This window comes from Aspergillus sydowii, assembly GCF_001890705.1.
Source record: "Aspergillus sydowii CBS 593.65 unplaced genomic scaffold ASPSYscaffold_1, whole genome shotgun sequence".
In the NCBI taxonomy this organism is placed as follows: Eukaryota; Fungi; Ascomycota; class Eurotiomycetes; order Eurotiales; family Aspergillaceae; genus Aspergillus; species Aspergillus sydowii.
In genome coordinates this window covers 2,535,926-2,558,302 of record NW_024467859.1, presented here as the reverse complement: position 1 = coordinate 2,558,302, position 22,377 = coordinate 2,535,926, and the positions used below count along the sequence as shown (strand labels likewise).

General features: G+C 50.5%; 7 protein-coding genes and 1 non-coding gene across 8 annotated transcripts; 2 read left to right on the top strand and 6 right to left on the bottom strand.

The window, feature by feature from the left end:
• Positions 1-247: 247 nt before the first annotated feature.
• On the bottom strand, positions 248-1,507 carry zrfA (high-affinity Zn(2+) transporter ZRT1). Its single transcript, XM_040845804.1, has one exon. The coding sequence runs from the start codon at positions 1,443-1,445 to the stop codon at positions 384-386; it is 1,062 nt and encodes a 353-aa protein (XP_040708033.1). The 5' UTR covers positions 1,446-1,507; the 3' UTR covers positions 248-383.
• Positions 1,508-2,111: 604 nt separating this feature from the next.
• Positions 2,112-3,741, bottom strand: ASPSYDRAFT_84248 (uncharacterized protein; the record flags this gene model as incomplete). Its single annotated transcript, XM_040851322.1, has 4 exons — positions 2,112-2,267; positions 2,324-2,748; positions 2,803-3,199; positions 3,256-3,741. The coding sequence occupies 4 exons, from the start codon at positions 3,739-3,741 to the stop codon at positions 2,112-2,114; spliced, it is 1,464 nt and encodes a 487-aa protein (XP_040708032.1).
• A 1,018-nt stretch (positions 3,742-4,759) lies between these two features.
• ASPSYDRAFT_t23 lies at positions 4,760-4,854 on the top strand. Its single transcript has one exon. It is a non-coding gene; the product is annotated as a tRNA-Leu (tRNA).
• Positions 4,855-5,614: 760 nt separating this feature from the next.
• ASPSYDRAFT_53764 (alpha/beta hydrolase family protein) lies at positions 5,615-7,135 on the bottom strand (the record flags this gene model as incomplete). The annotated part of the gene is made up of 2 exons (XM_040848739.1): positions 5,615-6,998; positions 7,074-7,135. 2 exons carry the CDS (start codon positions 7,133-7,135, stop codon positions 5,615-5,617), a joined length of 1,446 nt encoding a protein of 481 aa, XP_040708031.1.
• A 937-nt stretch (positions 7,136-8,072) lies between these two features.
• On the bottom strand, positions 8,073-11,465 carry ASPSYDRAFT_84246 (uncharacterized protein; the record flags this gene model as incomplete). Its single annotated transcript, XM_040851321.1, has 4 exons — positions 8,073-8,483; positions 8,549-10,355; positions 10,408-11,134; positions 11,192-11,465. 4 exons carry the CDS (start codon positions 11,463-11,465, stop codon positions 8,073-8,075), a joined length of 3,219 nt encoding a protein of 1,072 aa, XP_040708030.1.
• A 301-nt stretch (positions 11,466-11,766) lies between these two features.
• ASPSYDRAFT_74886 (5'-methylthioadenosine/S-adenosylhomocysteine nucleosidase family protein) lies at positions 11,767-14,645 on the top strand (the record flags this gene model as incomplete). Its single annotated transcript, XM_040850782.1, has 2 exons — positions 11,767-12,599; positions 12,653-14,645. Exons 1-2 carry the CDS (start codon positions 11,803-11,805, stop codon positions 14,643-14,645), a joined length of 2,790 nt encoding a protein of 929 aa, XP_040708029.1. The 5' UTR covers positions 11,767-11,802.
• On the bottom strand, positions 14,480-18,238 carry ASPSYDRAFT_38908 (uncharacterized protein). The gene is made up of 6 exons (XM_040845803.1): positions 17,812-18,238; positions 17,159-17,756; positions 16,997-17,106; positions 16,732-16,943; positions 15,332-16,680; positions 14,480-15,283 (listed from the first exon to the last, which is right to left on the bottom strand). Exons 1-6 carry the CDS (start codon positions 18,192-18,194, stop codon positions 14,924-14,926), a joined length of 3,012 nt encoding a protein of 1,003 aa, XP_040708028.1. The 5' UTR covers positions 18,195-18,238; the 3' UTR covers positions 14,480-14,923.
• Positions 18,239-19,374: 1,136 nt separating this feature from the next.
• Positions 19,375-21,195, bottom strand: ASPSYDRAFT_141630 (cytochrome P450; the record flags this gene model as incomplete). Its single annotated transcript, XM_040841165.1, has 7 exons — positions 19,375-19,521; positions 19,572-20,016; positions 20,070-20,456; positions 20,510-20,708; positions 20,756-20,789; positions 20,840-20,931; positions 20,982-21,195. The coding sequence occupies 7 exons, from the start codon at positions 21,193-21,195 to the stop codon at positions 19,375-19,377; spliced, it is 1,518 nt and encodes a 505-aa protein (XP_040708027.1).
• Positions 21,196-22,377: the final 1,182 nt, after the last annotated feature.

The following is a 22,377-nucleotide window of genomic DNA, read 5'->3' as shown; positions in this document are numbered from 1 at the left end:
TACGGGTATACGTTTTCCCAGAGATACTCCGACCCAACATTATAAACTCCGTTCAGTCTGATTATTCGGATAAGCTTCAATTCACGGGAGGACATGTCTGTCATTTTCATCCGGAAGTCCTGGAGATACTGGATTCTAGTTACTTTTGTTGTGGGGACTAGGCTGTTATTCACCCATGGCACCTCGATCCAGGTCAAGGTTCTAGACTACACCCCACTGACAGCTTGAAGAATGGTAATGTATAACGTCACGGAAAGCCGAATATAGTATTCCGAAGACATCTACATGATACATACGGCTCTCCAGCTTCGACGCCCGCATCGCGGCATCATTCACGACCCACGACCTACGACCCACGACCCACGACCCCGTCTTGTAGGCAATCAAGCCCACTTCCCAATCAGCGCCATGATGCCTGCACCTAGTAAAGTGCAGCCAACCATAAAAAGCAGCTTCGACCTCTGCCTAGTCCGGCAAGGATCAAACAGAAAGTCTCGCGCGAGCAGCTCCACAAGACCGCTGTAGATTAGGATCCCGGCTGAGACGGCATTCAACACGCCCTGGATTATAAGGGAGACCTTGGAGCCCGGGGTATATGTATTTCGAACACCCAGGCCGATCGCGATAGAGATGGGCGTGGTGAGGCCGTATGCTGCGCATAGAATCCACGGGAGCCAGGTGTGTTTGCCGAATGGGATAGCGGACATGCGCGCGCCGATCCCAAGACCTTCAAAGGACTGGTGGAAGACCAGCACTGGGTATAGAGTTGAGAACTCGGAGCCTGTCACGCCGAGATTCAACCCGATTATGACGGAGTGGAAGATGATTCCGAATTCGAGGAGGAGGAATGCGGCGATCTGTTGGCGGAAGAACCGTTCTGCTGTGGTGGAAGACCCTTCGTCGAAGGCCCATGTCTCGGTGCGTCTTTCGTCTTTTAGGTTGCTGTTGGGTGCAGCTGCTTGGTCTGGGTTGTGTTCTTTTTTGAGGAAGACATTGGTGGCCTCTTCATCTTTGTGCACGCCGTACTTGTGCTCGACGTAGACTTCGGCAGCGAGATCCAGGAGGAAGATTATCACCACCGAGGCCAGCACGATGACTGCGCACCATGAGTACTCGGCCCAATATCCTGACTCGCCGACGCAGGTTTTAGGGCCGATGCGCTTGTAGGCTGGGTCTAGGAGGTGCACGAATGCAGTGGCCACAATAACCCCTGTGCCGAAGTACCGCGCGAACAAATACACGCCGAAGGGGATTTTCCAGCTAGGGAAGCGCTTGGCGAGGACTGGAAAGACTGTGAAGGCGGAGGACACGAAGAGGATCACGAAGATTGAGGAGATGCGAGCGCCGATGTGGCCGTTGTAGTCATTCTCGGAGAGGGCAAAGTAGCAGAGGACGTCTTCCTTGCTGGCTGTGCTGAGATTGACATTCTCGGGGTTGAAAGACATTTTGCGGCGCTGTTAGTTGAGAAGCCATTGTATCAATCCCATAATACATCTTATACTCATGCTGTGAGGACCTTGGGATATGGTCGTGCAGTTGGATGGTGTTGAAACTTGCTGCCTAGCAGTCTGAAATTGGTATGGGTCTTATCACCAGACGACAGTAGTATTTAGAGAGAGTACATACCCCATAGGCAGCCCATAGGGCTGAAGGCAAAGTGCTTGATGCTTTGTCTGCTCCCTTGATTGGTTTATATGGGCCCGACTGGAGATAAGCCTGGGGACCTGGGGGGTTAGGGTCTCCATAGATACTCCGAGTTCGCTACACTGTCTGGACTCGCCCGCAGAATTATTCACTAGAATGCACAGATTAAATACAGGCTGCTAAAAGATTTGACAAAGGTAATGAGAGGTGGATATTTCACTGCTGCCTGTTCAACAGTTCGCCCACAGTCCGTAGGGCTGAAGCTTGATCCACAAGCGAAATAAAGCTTTTTACACAGATCCACTGCGTTATTTTCTAGTACTAAAACGCGTAACTATCTAGTCCTACTTAGACTACCAAGTAGTCTACGCCCGACTTATGCTCCGCTGTTTTTCTGTTGCCTGTTTCCTGATAGCACCATGACACAATGTTCGAAGCCAAATACCCCATTTCATGAGTGGAAGGGTCTACGAGATCATCTCGCTCGTTTCCTCCAAGTTTCTGTGCGATGTCTCCGGTAGCAGGAAAAAAGCCCATAATAATCCTAGAAAAGCGACGCCAAAGAAGAACCAGAATGTGCCTTTTGGCTGCAGGGCATTCTCTAGCATCATACTCGGAACAGCCTTGTTTCGTGAGCACCACCATCTACTAGCAAGAGAAGAGAGACACAGTGTCATACCTTAACGAGGGCAAATCTGATAGCGTAGTGAATGAACATCAGGAGACTCGTCCCAAGCGTGCGGACCGGCGAGGGAAGAATCTCCGCATTGATCAGGTACTGTACGGAGTTCCACCCGAAAGCATAGCCTATGCCTGTCACGTATATCGAAACAATTGCAGCGATTGCCGCTCTTTGAACGTTTCCGGACTGGGCGTCGACTCCATGAAGAGACGTGGCAGTGATGTATATGGCGACATAGAGCAGGGCGAGAAGCTGCAGTGTAATGCCAGACAAGAGCACGCGTTTTCTTCCGACACGGTCGACGAAGAATATAGCGGAGACTGTCCCAGCTACAAGTTTGACAACCCCGAATATTGACGTTGTTAAGAGCGTTTCTGAGTTGCCGGTCACACTAAGCAGAGAGAAGAACTTGGGCGTGTAGGCTTCCAATGTGAGATTTACATCCATTGAATGGTTATAAAGACAGGGAAACATACTGGTGATAGCATTCGTGCCGGACCACTGACTGAGCAGCTGCGCCGCGACCAAAAACAGCAACCGTGAGCGATTGGCAGCCTGTCCAAAAAGCAACTTCCACGGCTCCAAACTGAACCATTGCTGATTCGTAGCCTGGCTGGCGGTTGCTTGGTTCTGGAATATCTGCAGTTCCTCCTCGATCCTGGGACTGCCATGGGGCAGTCGCCGCAAACGAGTCACAGCGTCGCTGGCTTTATCGGTGCAGCCTTTGCGAACCAAATGCCGGGGGCTTTCGACGCAACCGAGAGAGGCCAAGAGTAGGACACCGGCCATCATGAGCTGACTGCTTTGTGGAAGGATCCATTGTGTGTCATTCTTATCGGATAGGTGGATTGAAGCGCCATAGCCAGCGAAATACTAGAAGCGGTCGGCAATATTAGCAAGAATCGAGAGAGAGAGAGAGAGATACTAACCCCGATGACAACACCGATATATTCAGACGAGCCATATATGCATACCAGCAAACCTCGACATGAGGAAGGGGCCACCTCAGCAAGATATATGGGACCGACGATGCTCGCCTGGCCGATTCCCATGCCGGCAAGAAAACGACCAGCGAGGAGCTGACCCAAGCTGCCATTCGATGTAATGGCAACTATCACGCCGGTGACCCAGAGCAAACATATCTGCCGCATTGTCCAGAGTGGTCCGATCCAATCGCTCGAAAAGAAGGCCAGCAGTGCCCCAGGCAGACTGCCGAGCTGGACCATGGAGGTGATGTTTGACAACCGGTTGGCTTTGTCTGCGGCGCTTAGATGATTGCTGTCAAGCTGGTATTCGCTGATGAACGAGGGCAGATGCACGGTCGTGGCAATCAAGGCTTCGTCTAGCCCTTTGGCTGAACCGAGAAGCCCGAAACTCACGGCGGCGCAGATGAGATACTTAGTAACGTGAGCCATTGCTGCAGTAACCCGTGGAAAGTTACTTTGTTTTCATATTAGGGAGATATGTTGGTGAATGAGTGTTCTTCATAGCTTCAAAGCTGTTGTAAGAGGATATCATTTCCCATGAAGCCCTATCCACGCAAAGCTTGCTAGGATCCTAGTGACTAACTTGTCCAATTTTGCATCGATGTCTCATAATAGCGTGACCAAGTACAGCTCGCAATCAGGATCAGCCCTATATGTGGCCCCTGACCTGTGGGGACGGTGAGGGAGCAACATAAATGGTCAGCCCTATGGTACTCCACGTCTGGGCTATAGTACTCCACGTCAGGGGCAGCAGGCAGCAGCGATCGGGAGTTCAGGAAATAGGAATTCCTTTAGACAGACGATCCACACGAGATATTATAAGTCTGTTGGTAGCCATTGGAAGGCTGAACAAACCAATGTTCCCATACCAGAGCCAAGTTATAATAGGGACCCGGAGTTGCTGTATGTTGCCTATAGAATGTGCGACGACTGTATCAAGTGGCTTACATTCGCTACAAATTATAGTCGGTAAACTTGTTAAGGCCATTCAAGATTTATTTCAAACAGGTCCTGCCAAGTCAAAGCTGTGACGTGTGGGCTATTGAAACCCGGATAAGTTCCATACTGTCGCTTGCCGACGTACTTACAGTCGGGCATGTCGATCTTATTCAGGCTATTATGTTAAAATTTCAGATAAGCAGGAGTCCGGTTCAGCCGCGGAGATATGGAGTTTTTCGAGGAGAATTGAATGTTGGTAAACTGACACTCCAGCCTCAAGCACAAATATATTATCACTGCGCCGAAATAACACCCCGTCGTAAAACTAATATAACATCGTGTACCAATTAGTATTTATCCTGGCCCGAAAGTGAGTCCAGCCTGTCAATCATGGTATTCCGCGTGTACTGCGTGGTCCCGGTTATACACTTCAACCCCACTGGCTTCCCTTGTCGGTTGATTCCTCAACAGTGATCAGTGTTGCAAAAGAAAGAGCGTAATAGAATCTGGCAAGGTGGCCGAGTGGTTAAGGCGCAGCCCTTAAGTGTTTTACTTAGAAATGCTGTGGAGAAATCCTCGCGAGTTCGAACCTCGTCCTTGCCAACATTTTTTATTTTTTTTATATATTTTATTTTACACACACTCACTTCAAAATGATTATGTAATACCCATTTAGACCAACGCAGTCTCTCCCGCCCCGCATATACACTTCCAATTACGAGTATACTATGTAAGGTTGTTTTCTGCTTCGGTCCCGTTGGATAGGTTATCAAACAAATGTACATGGATATACATACCTACACTCCCCAGTACTGCCACCTTTCCAACATGTGTCAACTTTAGTTGAAAAATAACCCTCAGAACAATAGACCACTTGACAGAAGTGGATGAGCTGGAGATATCTCAGTGAGAGGAGGCTCCCGAGGACTCTCAGATACCAGCACTGATCTCGGACCGCATGACATATATCATCCAGCCAGTTATCAAACAGGTCGACGACGAATTGTTCTTAGATCAGGAGACTGGAGTGTAGAGGTGCCGGCGAGCTGGGACATATTATTCTGTGAACGATGATTTCGTCGGCCTCGGGGCGTGGAGGGCCATCGTGAAAAGAGACAGGGTTTGTTACATAGCGACTGACAAGGCCTGGAAGATGGGAAAGTAGAAGAATTATAAAAGAGTAAATGGATTCAACTATTGCGAAGTTGGGATAGCCGCGATAATATCAATAAATATAAGTATCTATTCTAGAGCGAATGCTATCTATCAAATTCTCCAAGCCTGTCCGTTATGGAATAGGTCTCTGGGTTTGATATGTTGGTAATGCAGTAATCTATGAACTAGACATGAGCAAAACCACTTCTCAAAGATCCAGTATTATACTCGACTGATTCAGCGTGGCCATATGAGCAGGATCAAACGGACCAGAAACAGTCTTCATGCATTCACCACTGGTACTCTTTCCCTCGAACCGCTCACGCAGAAACCGCAACCAGTCAGGAGAACTAGCCGTGATCACATCACCGTGATCGATGCCCGGGTACAGATTCAGATGCGCCTCATTACCGAATCCACAGGTGTCATTGTACGCGTTGACTGTAATCTGAGGCAAGATCGTGGTATCCGCCAGCCCCTGGACGATCAAAAGAGGCTGTTTTGCTTTGGCTCCCATAGCCGGGGCATTCATATTCTGCCACTTGGCGAAATCGGTGCTGTTCTTGAGTGCGGCTGTGCTGGTGATGATTTCGTTTGGAGAAAGACCGCGGCCCAGTGCCAGGGCGCCGTCGTTGCAGGATTGCGTGATGTCGGCAATGTGCGCTCGTTGCAGGAGCTTTTGCGAAAAGACTGACATATCGGCCGAGGGAATGGCTCGGCGAAGGGTAGTCGACAGCCATAAGAATATATACGTGATATAGTAAGTGCTGTAGTTGGACTGGGGGAAGATTTTCTCGGCTGTAAGAAGGATCAAGTCATAGATCTTCGTCCCTGGCGCTACGGCGACGGTTCCCACGTAGTTACCGGCTGCTGCGCCAGACTTGATAAGGGGACTTTCGGAGAGCTTCCAGACAGCTCCTCCTCCCTGCGAGTGGCCAACGCTTGCCCAGTCGTCGGTGAAGGTGTTTGGGAACATTTTGCGAGCAGCAACCATGCCGTAGTAGAGGTCGTTGGCGTGGGCCGGGAAGCTACAGTATTCATGCTTGATATAGTTGTTACCCAGACCCGCGTAGTCAGGCGCAACAATTGCATATCCGTTCCGGGCGAGGATACTCCAGGTATCGTAGTCGTATAGTTTAGCAGTCGTGGAGGGTGGACATCCTGCGAAAATGCCAATAGTACCATGGGCATAGGCAATGACAGGATATTTCCCGTCTTCGCGAGACGAAGTGTATGGAAGTGCAATAAATCCAGTAGCAGGCACAACTGTTCCATTCAAGCTGACGGAAGTATACTGGTATCCATAGGCGGAAAGCCCATAAACCACATCCAGCGACGAACCGTTCAGAAGTTCGAACTTGAGCAGGTCGCCTGGCATTGAGGAGGAGAAGTTGCGCGCTGTGGCATAAAAGTCGAAATCAAAGTCTGTTCCGAACTGCTCGACGTCCGCCACTCGTCCTGCGTTAAAGGCTCGCTGGCAGACAGCATCGCAGCCGAGGGAGGTGAGGGTTGAAGTCGATGCATTGAAGTTTGCGGCCTGTTTGGCCGCTGAGAGCGAGACACTGGACAGGGCGAGAACAAACGAGAAGCATCTCGCGAAGTTGAATTGGACTTGTAATGGTTTGAGGAAGCAGAGTGTGCGACTTGGGACTTTAAGTGGCCTGTACTCCGGGTTTAACACTGTCAGATCGCTGACCTCATTAATATCTCCAGTAGCTCCGCCAGACATTCCTAATATGGCGTCTAAACCCTAAGACGCGGGGAGTAAGCACTAATTAAGCAACAAGCATCCCATTCCGACGGTGGAGAAAACAGAGCCAAACATATATTAATGCTTGATAGCAAACAAGAAAAACATTCAGCGGAGACCACAATTTGGCACAATAACTCGGCGAGAAGAGCAACTATCATTGGCCGATGGACAAATCAATGGGTCACCCATGCTGGAGGCTATGTAATATGACTGCATCGACTGCCTGGTGAGGCTGATCACAATCATCACGGCATATGCCTGTACAGCCTGACTCTGGCAGACTGCCGGAGCGTGCGCAAGAAATACATCTCAAATATACTTAACTGAATCAAGCCAACCGCACCAAGCCAGGCGCCGTCTGCATGGCCGCCCACCCATCCGACGTCTCCGTTGCATTTCCCCAGATGGCGCCGGCGTATAAGCCGTAACAGACCCGGAAACTCCGGCGCCTCAGCGCCAATCTTCAATATCTCATGCTCCCCCCGATTCCGATTAACCGGCGCCAACCCGACCATCTTACTCTTATGGTCTACGGAAAGATAGAGATGGCTTAACAGATTCCCGCAACTGCCTTCAATCCGGAGGGATATCGTGTCTTAAAGACGCTGAATTTCTCGGCACAAAGTAGCTTCACCTCAGTCAACCTTTCGACTCACGTCTGCAATATCAGTGGCTGCTGCGAAGGAGATTCGGACTTGGCCGTGAGGAATAAATCGAGCTCAGTCAGGGCCAATAGTAATATACTTGTGACTTATGTTATTATCTATAATCCAAGTACGCTGAGCAGATAGGAAGCCCTTTTTTCCACACCCTGTGCTCGTATGTATTGGCCATAACATAACTGGGGATGGCTGCTCGAGCATTTTCAATACCCCAGCACCGAGGCCGTTCTGTTCCTTGCAGATGCTGTTATTTATGAAGAACCCGTACTACCCGCACTATGTCTCCTGTCTAGTAAGGAGCCGTCGCAGATAGCAAGTGTCAAGGCGTCTGCGTGCAGGACGCGCTGTTTTGCGTGGATGAAATCGGCCAATTCCTCGAGGCTAAATGAATATGAGTCGAGCGCGCGCTCTAGCTTGCCGTGCACTTCTTTGAGCCAATCTATTTGGAGCTCGAGAAGACTGTGCAGGCATCTCTGTGCTACCTCCCTGGTTAGGGAGTACAGCTTCGGCAGTTCGTGCTTTAGGGTTTGGTTCAGCGGCTGAAACTCCTCCTTTGCTTCTGCCAGGTATATGTCACGGTGGGCTATGGTTAAGCCGACCTTTTTGTAGAGATCTAGGAGGACATCTAATCTATCTGAAATACGCCAACGGACCAGGCGTGACTGGTATAAGAAGAAGCACATTAGTTGAAGCTGGACAATCGCGAGACTCCGCCGGGAGAACCTACATATTCAGGCAACATAACTCTCGTAATATCTTCCACTGTGCTTTTCACCGCTTGCAAATTACTAAAACGAGCATTGTCTAGAGTTGCGTCGTCTAGAGTGGCAACCTCTTGCATGGCGGCAACGGTCTGAATGAGGCGGAACATTGGGAATTCAAAAGTGCGCGCAAGCTCCATTAAACCTTGAACTTGTAGGATCATAGGCCGAAACACATCGATAAGACGCTCGAATTCAGGATCTTGATCGGGGCTTCCGGTTCGCTCTCCGGCTTCTAGCTGCAGGGCCTGCACGCGAGCCTGCTGTAGAACATCTTGCCGCTTCATATCCTGAGTCCATCTGCTAATAAAACTCGAGACCTCCTCCAATGCGGCCGTGAGCAACTCTCGGTCCGGGTACTCGTCCGGCGTAAGTTGGATGAGCGATTCCAGAAACGAACGATAGCTCAGGAAGCGCCGCATTGGTTTATCAAGCAGCATTGACACTTGAACAGCCACGAGCTGGGCCTTGAGGGCTGTTTTGCTTTTGATATATCCCACCAGCAGCTCGATCATCCGAGGGACGCGAGCCACAAACGCCTTACCAATGAACGATTTGCGGTGCTTCTCCTCAGACGACATGGAGTCCGTTTCCAGCAGGGGCCCAGGTGGCTGCGAATTGTCCAGAGTGTCCTGGAAAGGGAGCCAGTCTTCCAGTGGGGGATATGGACATACATTTGTTGCGGCCTCTCTAAGATGGTATTGGAAGTCAATAGAACATTGCAAGAGACGATGTGAGGTTTGAATGATTTCCCGGATATTTTCAGACTGACTGTTCATTATTGGAGTATTCTGCAGCGCTGCGTAGATATCCACAACCGCCTTCATATCCGTGGCAAAGTTGCACTCGGAATAAAGCAATTCCTGTATGAGGTTGCTGCGCGCCTGGAGCTGAGATGGAGCCTCATCTTCCTGTTTGGTTGACGTATTCCCAGTGTCCTGTATACCAGCGTCGGTGGTATAATCCCCAGCTTTGTCTTCATGGCCACGCGGAATTTCATGCCAGTCGGTGTACTCGGAATCTGGCACCGCATCTCCTCCTTCTAGAGGTGAATATTCAGCATCCAAGACATCATGACTGTCCTCGTCCACTGTCGCTGCATCGTCTGACATATCCTGGTCCAGGTCCAGGTCCCTTGGCCCTGAGCTGCTCCATGAGGCTTGGTAGTCGGTGTCTGTGGCTGAACTCTGACTCTCGCCGACGTCTGTTGGACCTTCAATCGACATCAAACGGAGGGTGAAGACCATGATGCTCTGAAGATGTGCGCTCACATGCGCCGCGACAGTCTGAGTGCTAACGGGCTTGCCGGTTTGCTCCTCAGGACAGGTATCGATTCGAATACGCTTCGGCCCATTGTCGGCCGGCTTCGCAAGGTATTGTTTCCCCTCGTCACTGGGACCATGTTCGGTCCGTGAACTATTACCATCTTCCTCGCTGATTGGAAAACAGCAAAGAGGACAAGTAGCTTGCGAGCGCAGGGAAGGAAACCTGCTCTGTCGGACGATAGCCTTCACCTGCTGCTCTTGGAATATGTCATCATGGTCGCTGCGAAGGTGCTCGGAGAGCATGTCAGGGCTGGAAAATTCCTCATCGTCATACGTGCATAGAGGGCAAACCCATGAAGAGGGTGCATGTACTTCTCGATGCCAGCCATCACCATGCTCGCCGGTCATGTGTTGAAACCACTGAGTTGAAGATGGGAATCTCTGTAGGCGCTGCGAGCATTTTTCGGAAATGCAGACGAAGGGGTTGAAGTCCTCGTTTACATGTTGTCTGTAGCTCTGTCAGAAACAGCATGGACTCATCATATATAGGCTCCTCATACTGCCACCTCGGTCCTTCCAAACAATCTGGCATCAGAGGGTTAAAGCACCACTCGCACATTAAATTATCCCCCCTAAGTCGAGAATAGCCAGCCTGACTAACGAGGATAGAGACGGGTCTGCTTTGTGCCGAGGGACTCCGGAGCCTTTTGAGACGAGCTCTGACCTCCTCGCTGTCGATGGAAGTGGGCTCGGACCGAGATACAGTATACCCGAGCTGAATGGAAGGTGCCTGCTGTCTATCCGGTACCTGGCCATTATCTCTACGAGCTGGCAGTGCGCGAACATCAATGACGTCTCCAACGCTTTGATCGACGACCAGTTCCTCTGGAATCTGGTGTAGAAATGGCTGAGCCCTCTGTTTCCGCACAGCCTCGAACTGGCCCCTGCGTGATTGGCGATGAAGGAAAAGGGCGTAGGACTCCGTCATCGACCGTGTGAGCTGCTCTATCAGCGTTTCACTGGAGTCCGGATATAGCGACTTGAGCAGGACATATGCCACCTGCTCAAAAGAGGTGAGGTCGAACTTTTCAGCAAGTTGCCTGGCCTTGAGAGTATGATTTGCCACGATTGATCGCCGAATGGCAGTTCCGAGCTGGTTCAGCCTGTCAAGTGCGGCCGATATGGCCTTTAAGCTCTGCATAAGCCCAGCAGAGACAGGCCGGGATGCGATATCGGGGGAGTCAGTCTGGAGAGCTGGTGTCTCAGGGACATCACTATCTCCCGATACTATGGTAGTCATGTCAGTATACGTGTATTAGCATGACTTAGGGTTTGGTGGCATACGGTGTGTGAGGTTTCCTTGCATGATATCTAGAAGACGAAGCACCTGGTCCTGTATGTCAGGGTGACGCCGCAGTCGTCGGTCCAAGCACAGATTTGACTCGGCAAAGACACCCAAGAACGATGCCCAGCTCTCAAATCGCTGGTACATATCGGAGAGAACCTTTGCAGTACTTTCATCACCGGTGTCGTTGAGCGATGTGATCTGCCTGGCGTAAAGAGCCTCGCATTCCACGGCCAGTTCGTAGATAGGCTCCTCCTGCTGGATGTCCTCCATTATCGGCATGGAAAAGACTCACTTCGCAGTTGTAACGCTGACAGTGCATGTTTCGCCTATTTCTACTCGTCGAGCGGTAAAACGCCGACTGGAGACAAACAAACTACACACAAGCAGATGAAGCCGATCGAAGTTGCCCCGCGCGTGGTACACGTATCCCCGTCATCGGAGAGCTGCAGGCCTGTATCTCGTCTAATTGGTGGCGCCATCTGCCAAGGCACGAGAGGCTGAGAAGCGAGAGGGCGAAGGAAGAGAAGTGCGCACCGGCTGGAAAGAGACGAGATACGGCAGACTCAGAACAGGCCCGAGTAGTAACCAGAGACTGCGACTATCAACGATGGATTCCACGGGGCTGACAGGCTGGAATGCACTCCAGACACTGCGATCGCGCTTATCCGGTCGACTCCTCAGGTTCACGAGGAGTTCCAGCCTCGTCTCCCAGAAACCGCAGAATGACGCGGCCTTTTTCGAGACAGATCTTCGTTATATCCTCACAACAGCATCCATGCCCTTGGTCGTTCCAGAAAATGTCTCTGACGATGCTGAGCAACGAGCACAGGAGCTTCTCAGGACTCTGAACAGCGTCGTTAACCCGGATCTAATGGAGATGCTGACGGCCGTGAAGAAGCGTGCAGCCGAGTCCCCAGATCTCTCCTCCAAGGGGACAACGGGCTCAAATGGCATGGTAGCATTTGGCAGCCAGTATCCCGAATTGGGTCTATTGCTGAGGCTTCTCGACACCACCACCGAGCAGTTCAACCTGGCAACAGGGCCGGGGTGCTCGCTTTTTGTCCTTCCCGAAGGCCAGACCGGTCATTCCGCGATGTCTTGCCTGGCCAGCCTGAAGGAACTGCTAGAGAAGCTTCAGTACGATGCGACGAAGCAGCCAACCCCCCAGCACCCAAGCGATACGATCGCTGCCCACCCGGAAGGCTTGTCACGAAGATACGCAAGCAACGTGGTCAACGCCCTGTTCGGAGATCTCCGCCAGAGGAACTGCGGGAAATGCCATGAAATCAAACTCAAGGTGTCGGATGACTGGCAAACCAGTGCGCAGGATGTCCCGCTAGATATGTTTCTTTCGTGCTGCTTGGAACAAATGCGCTGGCACGAGGCCCAATGTGGCTCGATTGGGTATGTTTTCTCCTTATTTTGCTATTCCGCATAACAATGTTGACTGGATCTAGAGCGCCAACGGCCGAGGCGTGGAACGATGGTATATGTGCGGCAATTCAACGAGCAAGAACGCACGGCAGAAACATGATATACCTGTCTGTGGACAGGAATGGGCTACTCGATATCTCCGATACAATGCCAGCCAAGCCCCAATTGGCAAGCTTCTTGACCACAGAGACGCTGGGAGAACTGCTGGAACAGAAGGCGCTTACCCCTATCACCCCTGAAGATCGCCTAAGGCGCCGTGTGGACAAGAAGATGTGCTCTCGAGAAAAAGCGATTCTGGCACTTAGCCTCGCCAGATGCTTGCTGGAGTTTTTCGATGCTGATACAGAACTGGTAGCTCACAGTTGGAAACCTGATAGTATCTACTTTCTACGTTCTTCCAAGGGTCCTGGCTCTGAGCGCGTCCTATATATCTCTTTAAGACCACTGGGGCTCAGTACATCCGAACCCAAACCTGCTCAACCAGTCGAGGCCATCGGACCTGGAAGTCCGACCCTGCTTTCATTTGCACGTCTTCTTCTGGAGATTGAGAGTGGTGAGAAGATGGGGATGGAGATCCACTTGGATAGCAGGGCCAACCTCCTAACCTGGGGCGAGATGTGTGACGTGGTCGAACAAGTTCAGAGGGAGGGCGGAGGAAATTATCTTCGAGCTGTCGAAGGCTGTCTATATCTTCATATGGCTGTCCGGAGACTCCGAAAGGAGACTCCTGATTCCACCCTGAGCGAGCTTCTCAGGAAGGCCATCTACGAGCAGATCGTCTGCAATTTGGAGGTCCAGGCTAACCCGCAGAGCACCAAGCGCAAACGAAGAGATTCAGTGTCTGAACTGCAGATGACAAAAAAGCTCTTGCTCGATCCTCCAGCTTCCTATACCAATGGCACATATACCGCGGCAAGGCCGACCAGAAGGTATAGTCCAGACCCCCCAAGTAGCAGGGATGACTTCGAGATTGCGATAGCATGTGCGTTGGCGCTCGAGTTCGATGCCGTCTACGATATCATGGATGAGGTCTGGGAGAGAAACTATGGACGCATTGAGGGTGATCCCAACATATACACAAACGGGCGCATTGGCAAGGTCAACGTTGTCCTTATCCTGCTTTCTGACATGGGAAAGGTCAGCGCGGCAACAACATCCACCAACCTGCGTCGAAGCTATCCAAGACTGTCACTCGTGCTCGTTACTGGAATTTGTGGAGGCGTGCCTTTCCCAGCCAGTGGCGAAGAGATTCTCCTAGGTGATGTGGTCATCAGCAGCCATATCGTTCAGTATGACCTGGGCCGGCAATATCCAAACGAATTCGAGATGAAGAATACAGTAGAGGATCAGTTTGGCCGGGCACCAAGCAACATACGGCACCTGCTCAGAAGGCTCCAAACGGACAGTGCACAGGAAAAGATGCAGAATCTGGCAGCAAGACACCTCCAAGATATCCAGTCCAAGGCCTCGAAGAGGGCATCCAAGAAGGGCAAGGGTGCCAAATACAAGTATCCGGGGGCTTCTCAGGACCAGCTCTTTCATTCTAGGTACCAGCACAAGAAGCGTTTATCGCACAGTAGCTCTCTAAAGAACCCCATGGCATCAGTCCGCAGACACATGGACCTGCATGGCACGTCGTGTAACGACGTGAAATGTGACTCTAGCCAGCTAATACAGCGGGAGCGCCTCGACAGGAAAAAATTTCTAGAGGAGCAGGGTCTTACGGTACAGGCCCAAGCACCGTCAATATTCGTCGGCACGATAGGCTCCGCCGATACAGTCATGAAGTCCGCAGAAGAGCGTGATAGAATCGCCGCTGCGCATGGCCTCATGGCGTTCGAGATGGAAGGGGCTGGGTTCTGGGACCAAACCCCCTGCCTGATTGTGAAAGCAATCTGTGACTATGCTGACAGCCATAAGAACAAGAATTGGCAGAACTTTGCAGCTGCTGTTGCAGCCGCAGCTACAAAGGCCCTTTTGGACTGCTATGCACAGTGGAGCGCAGCAAGAGACTGACAGTGCCAGATGATACTGGTAGACCGGTCGATGCCGGAAGAAAACTGTAGAAACCATTTTTGTTCATCATACCCACTAGGTGTATATCTTCATAGTCAAAAAACTGGATTATGGCATGAATTAATGATAATTGGGTGATTGGGGCCGGCCTACTTGAACCTGGAAAAGGCCCCGTAACGATAGCACCGTGATCCTGTCGTTTATTCTGTCTTGAACGTACAAAAGTAGAATCAAATTTTAGACTACATAGATCAGGTTATGGATCTCACTAGCCATGCTCAGAGCCAATTCTCCGAACCCTGCACGGAGGCTGTGAAGTGGCCGATTATAAGCTCCTTATCAGGGCTATCTCCGTCCTCCCATGATGTGGTGCGGATTACATAGTCGACCTTTTCAGTGAGTGTCATGATGGCAACTTCCATGATTTGCGTAAGCTCAACAAACCATCCAATCCGTCTCTTGTGCCAAGCTTCTCTCTGGTCGGCATCCCATGTGTTTTTAGATCGAAAGTATTGGTGCTCCATCCAGACGACGTACTCGGCCATATAGCGAGTTACACAAGGGGCGATGGGGAAATCAAAGCCTGTATGATATAAATGGTGGAACGTGTCGTTCTTATAGTCAACCTCGAACGTTTCCTGTCCTTGTCAGAAGTGCACCCCGGGATTTGGATTTGAAGAACTCACGCCTATAGGGGTTTCGGGGTAATTATTCTGTTTTCTGGTCCTTTCCACCTCTTCAACTTGCTCCTGATGTCTCTCTTTAAGTATCGACATCCATTTGGACCGCAAACACTCTAGAGTCTCCGAATTCAATGGGAGCATTTCCTCTTCGAGACTTGCAATGAACTCCTCTTCTTCATCTAAAATTTCGTCAACGTCGTCATAAGACACACTCCTTTCCGGCCGAAGTAAACTGTGGCCTTGGATGCTGTTCCCTCTATGGCAGCAAACATGCGTCATTCCCACTTTGTCAAAGTACGCTCTGCGTAGAAAGCCAAGTAAGAGTTTCTTCGAGTCCTCACGGCCCCTGAGCTCTTCCACGAGGGAGAGCAACTCCAATGCCCACACAAATGCGGGTGCATTTGTCCATAACTGACCCTCAAAAGTAATATCGAAAGCTGCAGGCAGAAAGCATCCATCAGGAGAGCAGGGACACCGGCAACGATCCGATAAGAAGATATCCAGGCCGCTCTTGAGGCAAAGCCGGATAGAATCCATTACATCAAAAACCCTGTGGCTCATATAACTCAACTGTTTTAGCAACAGGAGGAGAAGAGTCCGTCCCTCGTGATTCACATGGTTAATGTTGGTTCCGTGGTCAAGCAAGGACTGTAGCAGAGTTGGATCTAATCTCCCAGCGAGTGAGAATATGGCAGTATTACCTGCACTGTTGGGCTGATTGAACAAGTTGAAGCCGTGTTGCGCCAGGACATCGACATCTTCATAGCTTGAGATAAAATGCAGAAGATTATTATCTTCAGTTTGATCCCTGCCATTAGCGAATCTTATGTTGCACATGGCATCTGGACCTAGAGCCAAGAGCTTTGCAAAATAAATGCTCCATTCGTTGGACTGCCACATAATACGCGTACCAGACATAAGTCGCATCAGCGCGTCGCAGACAAAGTAGTCGGTGAACCTTTTTGGGTACGTGGCTTGGATGGTTGTAAGGGCGTCTATTATCAACTGCCAATGGCCGCGAGCGTCCGCGTATCCGATAAAGGTCCGTTTCCACCTTTTATCTCGGATGAAAAGGGCTGCCCCTTGGTTAATCAAGAAGCGGACTACGTCCGTCTTGCCCATTCCAGCAGCATACATTAACGGGCTGATACCATGGTTGTCTGGGACGTCCATGTCATAACCCTCCTGAACCAGCAGACGAACTATTTCCACATCCCGAACCGCCAGATGGAGGGGTGTTTGTCCTAAGAAGTTCGTCTCCCTATGCAACGATGAGCCTGAGAGAAATGAAGCCACCGAGGCTGGGGTACCCAGGAGCACAGCTTCATGTATAGGCGTCAAGCCAGCAAACCCTTTACTGCCGGTTAATGAAGGCATAAGATGCGTAGTGTTCAATTACATACCTGGACTAGCGCTGGCAAGTAAAGCAAGATACTCGATGAAAAAAGGGTCCGGCGTGAGTCTCTCGGATATCCAATCCGGCGAACAAGGCGCAGGCCATTCTTTGTAAACAGGCGATTGAGTGAGGCCTGGGTCAAAGCCATATTCAAGAATCGCTTCGAGCAAATCAATATGCGGCCCTTCGCCAATCCACTTGGCGCATCGAACCAGAAATCTGTAAACCGGGCATTAATAGTCTGAGTACACTCGGCCTGCCGTGGAACAAACCGTTGGTCGAGCCCTTCAAGGGTCATGCCTAGTTCGCAGGCAAAGAATTCGAGGAGTTCAAAACGGCTGGCCGGACTTTGATATCCAGCCGGGGCGTAGTGAAGGAGCTCCTATTCAATGATTAGACAATTCTCGTGTAGGGTATTCCCACTGATTCCGTACCTGGACATAGTTGTGTCCGCCTGGGTGTATATGACGATTCAACGATTGGTCACATCTTTTGAGCTTCCGGAATATCTCTTGAACTTCAGAGACGGTGAGCAGCCCTCGTTCGAACTGCGCAAGTGCGTTGAATCCGTCCGATGTGTACTTCACCACCCTTTCTGTGCTGAGCGCTGGTCTGAGCGAGTACATCCCGGCTCCCGCGATGAATTCAACGCCAGCTTTCACCATGAACGGAATGCCGTACCTGGAGAGGGCGAACTGTAGGCTCCAGCGGTAACAGGTCGCTGTGCACTTTGGATTGCTACACTTGCGAGAGAATGTAGTCGGTGCGGTATACTCCAAGGCCCAGAATCGGGCTGAGCTGCGACGTACTGAATGGCATGAGCAGTGGCAGTGGCTAACAGTACAGTCTATCCTTCGCGGCCGTCGTGGTGACGATTCGAGATACACAGAAGGTGTAGGTGGCGACGGGGGTTCAGCAATGCTAAGCTGAGTTTCAGGCATAGGACTCTGTTTCTGATCTTTTGCGATCATGGCAGAGGAGACGAGATGGGGTATATCTTGAACCAGCATGCGAGTCTCAATCCCTATGGCACTACACAAACATCAAGCGTCAGTCTACTTTCCGCGTCGGGTGTGAGGGGACGGACCAGGTCAAAGGCTGTATAGCATAGTCTAGTCTTTGCCTAATGTCTCTGAGCTCGTCCTTGATGCGATCGCCATGTCGAATAACTCGCAGTCTTCTGCCACCCGAGTTGGGCAGCCTTTCACTCACCCGCTCGAGGGCAATGTCGATGCTACTGTACTCTCGTTGACAACGACTAATGGCATGATTGACCATTGTAGACGCCTGTACAGACTCAAGGGATAGGAGAATATATCGCAGACTCTCAAGGCGATGACCCAGAGACTCAATCTCATCTTTGGCTTCGCTCCTGATGTACTCACGGGCGTTCTGCAGTCGTTTGATCGTGTCGTTAACTTGGAGCGCAAAGGATGCTACTCCAATGACCAACCCGACAGTCTCAGCCATACTCCCGTGATATATCCTTGTTTGAAGGAGAGATGAGAGAAGTGCTGAGAGTGTTATGAGCAGTTGACGTTGGGGGAGCGCGCAAGGCTAACCGCCGTCCTGCCAGCCTTGCCAACAACACAGCCTCATTCGACAACCAATGAACTCGGAGAAGCACATACAGAATTATGTATTACTACAGGTTGAAGACAGTCCCGACGCTTGCGGCGCAATGAGTTGTCGATTATGATTCCTTCTAAAATCGCTCTCAGCCTTGAAAGTGTCTTCCGGGATACTCAACGCTAATACTTTCCCTGGGACCCAGTTATTAATTTTGCATCATAAAGTTTCTACACGAACAATTGCATCCTTGTGTTACATGAAAATACACTGAGATATCTAGCTTGCCATTGAATGTGAGGCACTGGTAGCCAAACCTGCGAGAATGCGGCACAGTGGTGTGCAGCCACTAAGCGCCGAGGTGACCAGGGCTTGCATTTCAGGTGCTGTAGTCCAATAAACTAAAGATCGTCGACGGTGGTTTACAAGGCAGAGAGGTTTGATGTTGGCTCACTGTCAACCAATGCATTTTTGTTGGTGTTGGTGAGGGACAGGCGAATCAACCCTTAAATACGCCCGGAGTCCATGCAACATGATATACAAGATTCTGTCTAAAACACTGCCAAAATGCCGAAGCCCTACAGCAGAAACAGCCGGAACAGCAAAAACAGCACTTTATTCCTTGGTTCCTCCTGAAAAGGTTCACTCCGGCGGACCAGCCACCAGCAAGGCCGGCTGCTTCTCTCCAAACCAAAGCTTGCCGTCCCGACCTTCTTCTCAACAAGATCGACCTGGAGAGCTCTAGTCTGACCCAGCGACCAGTGTCGGCAGAGTTCGCTCTCGTCGAAATGTACCGAGACCCTGGTTTTGACGAAACCTCCTACCACCTGGAGACAACCCTCCATGCCCAGATCTATCCGGAGGACGCTTTCATGTTTGAGCTACATCTCCTGCACAGATATATGTCATTCTGCCAGCTTCAGAATATCGGGGAAGAGTTTCTGTTAACAGAAAATGCGTTTGGTATCTTCGAGGACCCTTCAACGGTACATAATGAGGTTATATCAATTTACACGGAGTACCATAATTTCGCACCGATCTCCCCAGTCAATATATCTTTACCGAGCAAACGTGTATTGCATTAGACTCGCCGCCGAACCTTGACATCAATAGCAACCGGCTTATGGAACCAATGTGATGTCGTCTGCATCTCCTCATCACTCGCAAGCTCCAGGGCAAACGATATCAAAAGATGCGGAATGGCCTTGTAGATCTCACACATCGCAATCTACCAAGTCAATACCACCTCGAGAAATGACACAAGTGTAAGCGACTTACATGCTTCCCAAGACAAGTTCGCGCCCCCATGCCAAAATGCATAATATAACGATCCATCTCAATCGCATCCCCTTCAATCCAGCGCTCAGGCCGGAAAGTATCCGCATCATCGCCAAAAACCGTCTTGTCGAATTGAACAACGGCTGGATTCACGCCAATCCGTGCATCTCCAGGAATCCAGTGCCCGCCGATCTCGCATCCAGACGGCGGTGCGTGTCTTGGGAATGAAACTCCTGTTACGGGGTGTACTCGGATTCCTTCCTTGATGCAGGCGGTTAGGTATGGGAGTTTGCTGGCTTCGTTATATGGAGCTGGGATGCTGAGTTGATTTGATTGCACTGCTGTGTCGATTTCATCTGTAAGTTTTGTATAGACGTCTGGGTTGCGTAGGATGTGGTAGAGGATTCCTGAGAGGGTCAGGGCTGTTGTTTCGCTTCCTGCGAAGCTGGACATGTCTGTTAGCAGAGCTCGATACAATATTATAGTGCTGGTACGTACAATGCACCAAAGGCTTCCATTTTGATATCATCAAGTTCGAAATCGAGTCTCTTCCCGTCCTTGTGAGAGATGTCGAGCAGTTTCCCAAGAATGTCTGGTCGTTGTGGCTTTGTAGACGCAGAGCCAAGGGCCGCCAGTCGGCTTTTAAGCATTGCATTTGTTGCATCCGTTAAATCGCCCAGGGCTTTCAATGCGCCTCGGACTTTTGAGAAGAGGATCCCGGTAAGTAGGAACAAGCTGCGGATATAAGTCGGCATAATTCCAGCCAGGAACTGGACAGGGATCAGATCTTCCACAGCCTCGATATATCCTAGATGGTCGCCGCCGTTTTCAAGGAAGCCAAACATCCTGCTGAAGAAAAGAACTCCGACAACATCGTATGCGAACCTGACATTGTTCAGCTGGTGGAATTTGTAGCAGAGACAGACCATAGGGTTTACATTCTCGTCCATAACCACAAGTCGAATGATACCTTCCGGTCTGCCATTTCCCCCAGCTTCTCAACCCACACCTCAATGCATTTCTCGACATACTGCTCTGACTGCAGAATGCTCGTCATTGAATATACATTCGCGACAATCCGCCGACGCTCTCCGTGCTGTTTTCCGCCTTCAGATGAGAAGTGGTCTGGGTATCGCGCTGTCTAGCGTTAGGAGAATCCTTCATTTCCAGGGGCATATACACACCCCATGGCGGTCGGAAAGCTAAATAGAAGTCGGTCTGCTGGTCAATAAAAACGCACTACCGGGAAAAAGTGAAAAGTTGATTACCTTGACAGTAGACGACTTGACGCTGTACAAAGTCTTGACTGCCTGGGGATCGCTAGTCACCAATTCATTTGGCGCAATGCGAACAACAGGTCCTGTACATATCAGAAGAGTTACACGAGACGAGAATATTAAGAGGATATACCGTATTTCTCATGCAACCTTCTCTGAGTCTTCTCCGCATCGCCGGGGAGGACATGAAGAACCGTCCAGACCCGCGACACAGAAGCCCAAAACGGCCCAGGAAATCTCGCGAGAGGATGGAACCATCGTGTATAAATAACCCAGACAGTCGCATACGCCAGAAGACCGAAGATAGCCCCCTTAGCCAGCTGAACTGAATTAAACGTGAAATCCATCACGGGCGGGAGATTTTGATTAAATGAGAAAACCCGGCGAAGCAGCCCAGCGATATGGCACACAATTTATTGCAGCGCAGGAATCCCTCTCCCCGCGCAACTAAAGATACACAGGGACCGAGCCCTTGAGTGGCGCCCATATTCAGGCGAACCAGCGCGCTTGGTTTGCAATGACAGCTCTCTATGCGAAACCGCCGTCTGGGCGGCCGCAATCCAGACCGCTGGGCAAGGCGCTACTTGGGAATCCTGTTCTGTTCGTGTGATTGCTTAGCCAACGACATTGCTTACCTGGTTGCCAATGCTGGCGCTAATGCATGGATGGCAGAGAAGAAGCAACGGTTCCGTCAAGTTCAACGGCGGGTGGTAGTGTTATGATAGATATAGGTACTTGCTGTGCCTGGCTAACATTACTAGAACATATATATGAACAGAGATTGTGAGCTCATGTTGCTCTGACAAGGTACAAGTTGTATCTGCGAAACCAGCTTTGCAGGCAAACACCAGCAGCTGCATTGTGGCACATACGGTGAAAGAAGCATTGGGTATGCAGCCACCGTCTCCCTTATAGGGATGACCCGGACAGCGTCGAAATATCTCGAATGCAATTAAAACTCAAATCTCGCAATACCTCACACATTACACCCGCCGCCAAGCGTGTTTACACGTCTTGCAGCGATGCACGTTCTGTGCTGGGGATCGCGCCAGAACTGAGGCAGAGACACCTGGAATTGGTATGTGCTGCCAGATACAAAGAAGTGATTAGAATAGATAGGTGCTATGCCAATCGGGTTGCTCGAAAATTCAAGTACGTCCGTCATGTTAGTGTCAAGAGATGCTATGGAAAGATATCTGGACGCTTCCATTGTTAGCATTACGCGCACTGCGTAAATACGTTTAGGGTATACAATATTTGACTCCACAGTTCACATGGCTCCTCAACTCTCCACGCCTGCACTCGCTGCTACGGAATGGCCTTCTTATGCAAGGTATCCGCCGTCCAATTAGGCGCTATTGCTGTCAACATCGTGTACCCTTGGTGTATATGTATTGGAAAAAGCGGCGTGAAACCGAATGTCATATCAGTTTCAACGCAATTGGCATTCTAACACCGCGGTGAACATCGTTGTTGATCTGGTGGTTATTGCAATCCCGCCGCACTAAAGCAGGGCTCGCTGTTGGTCT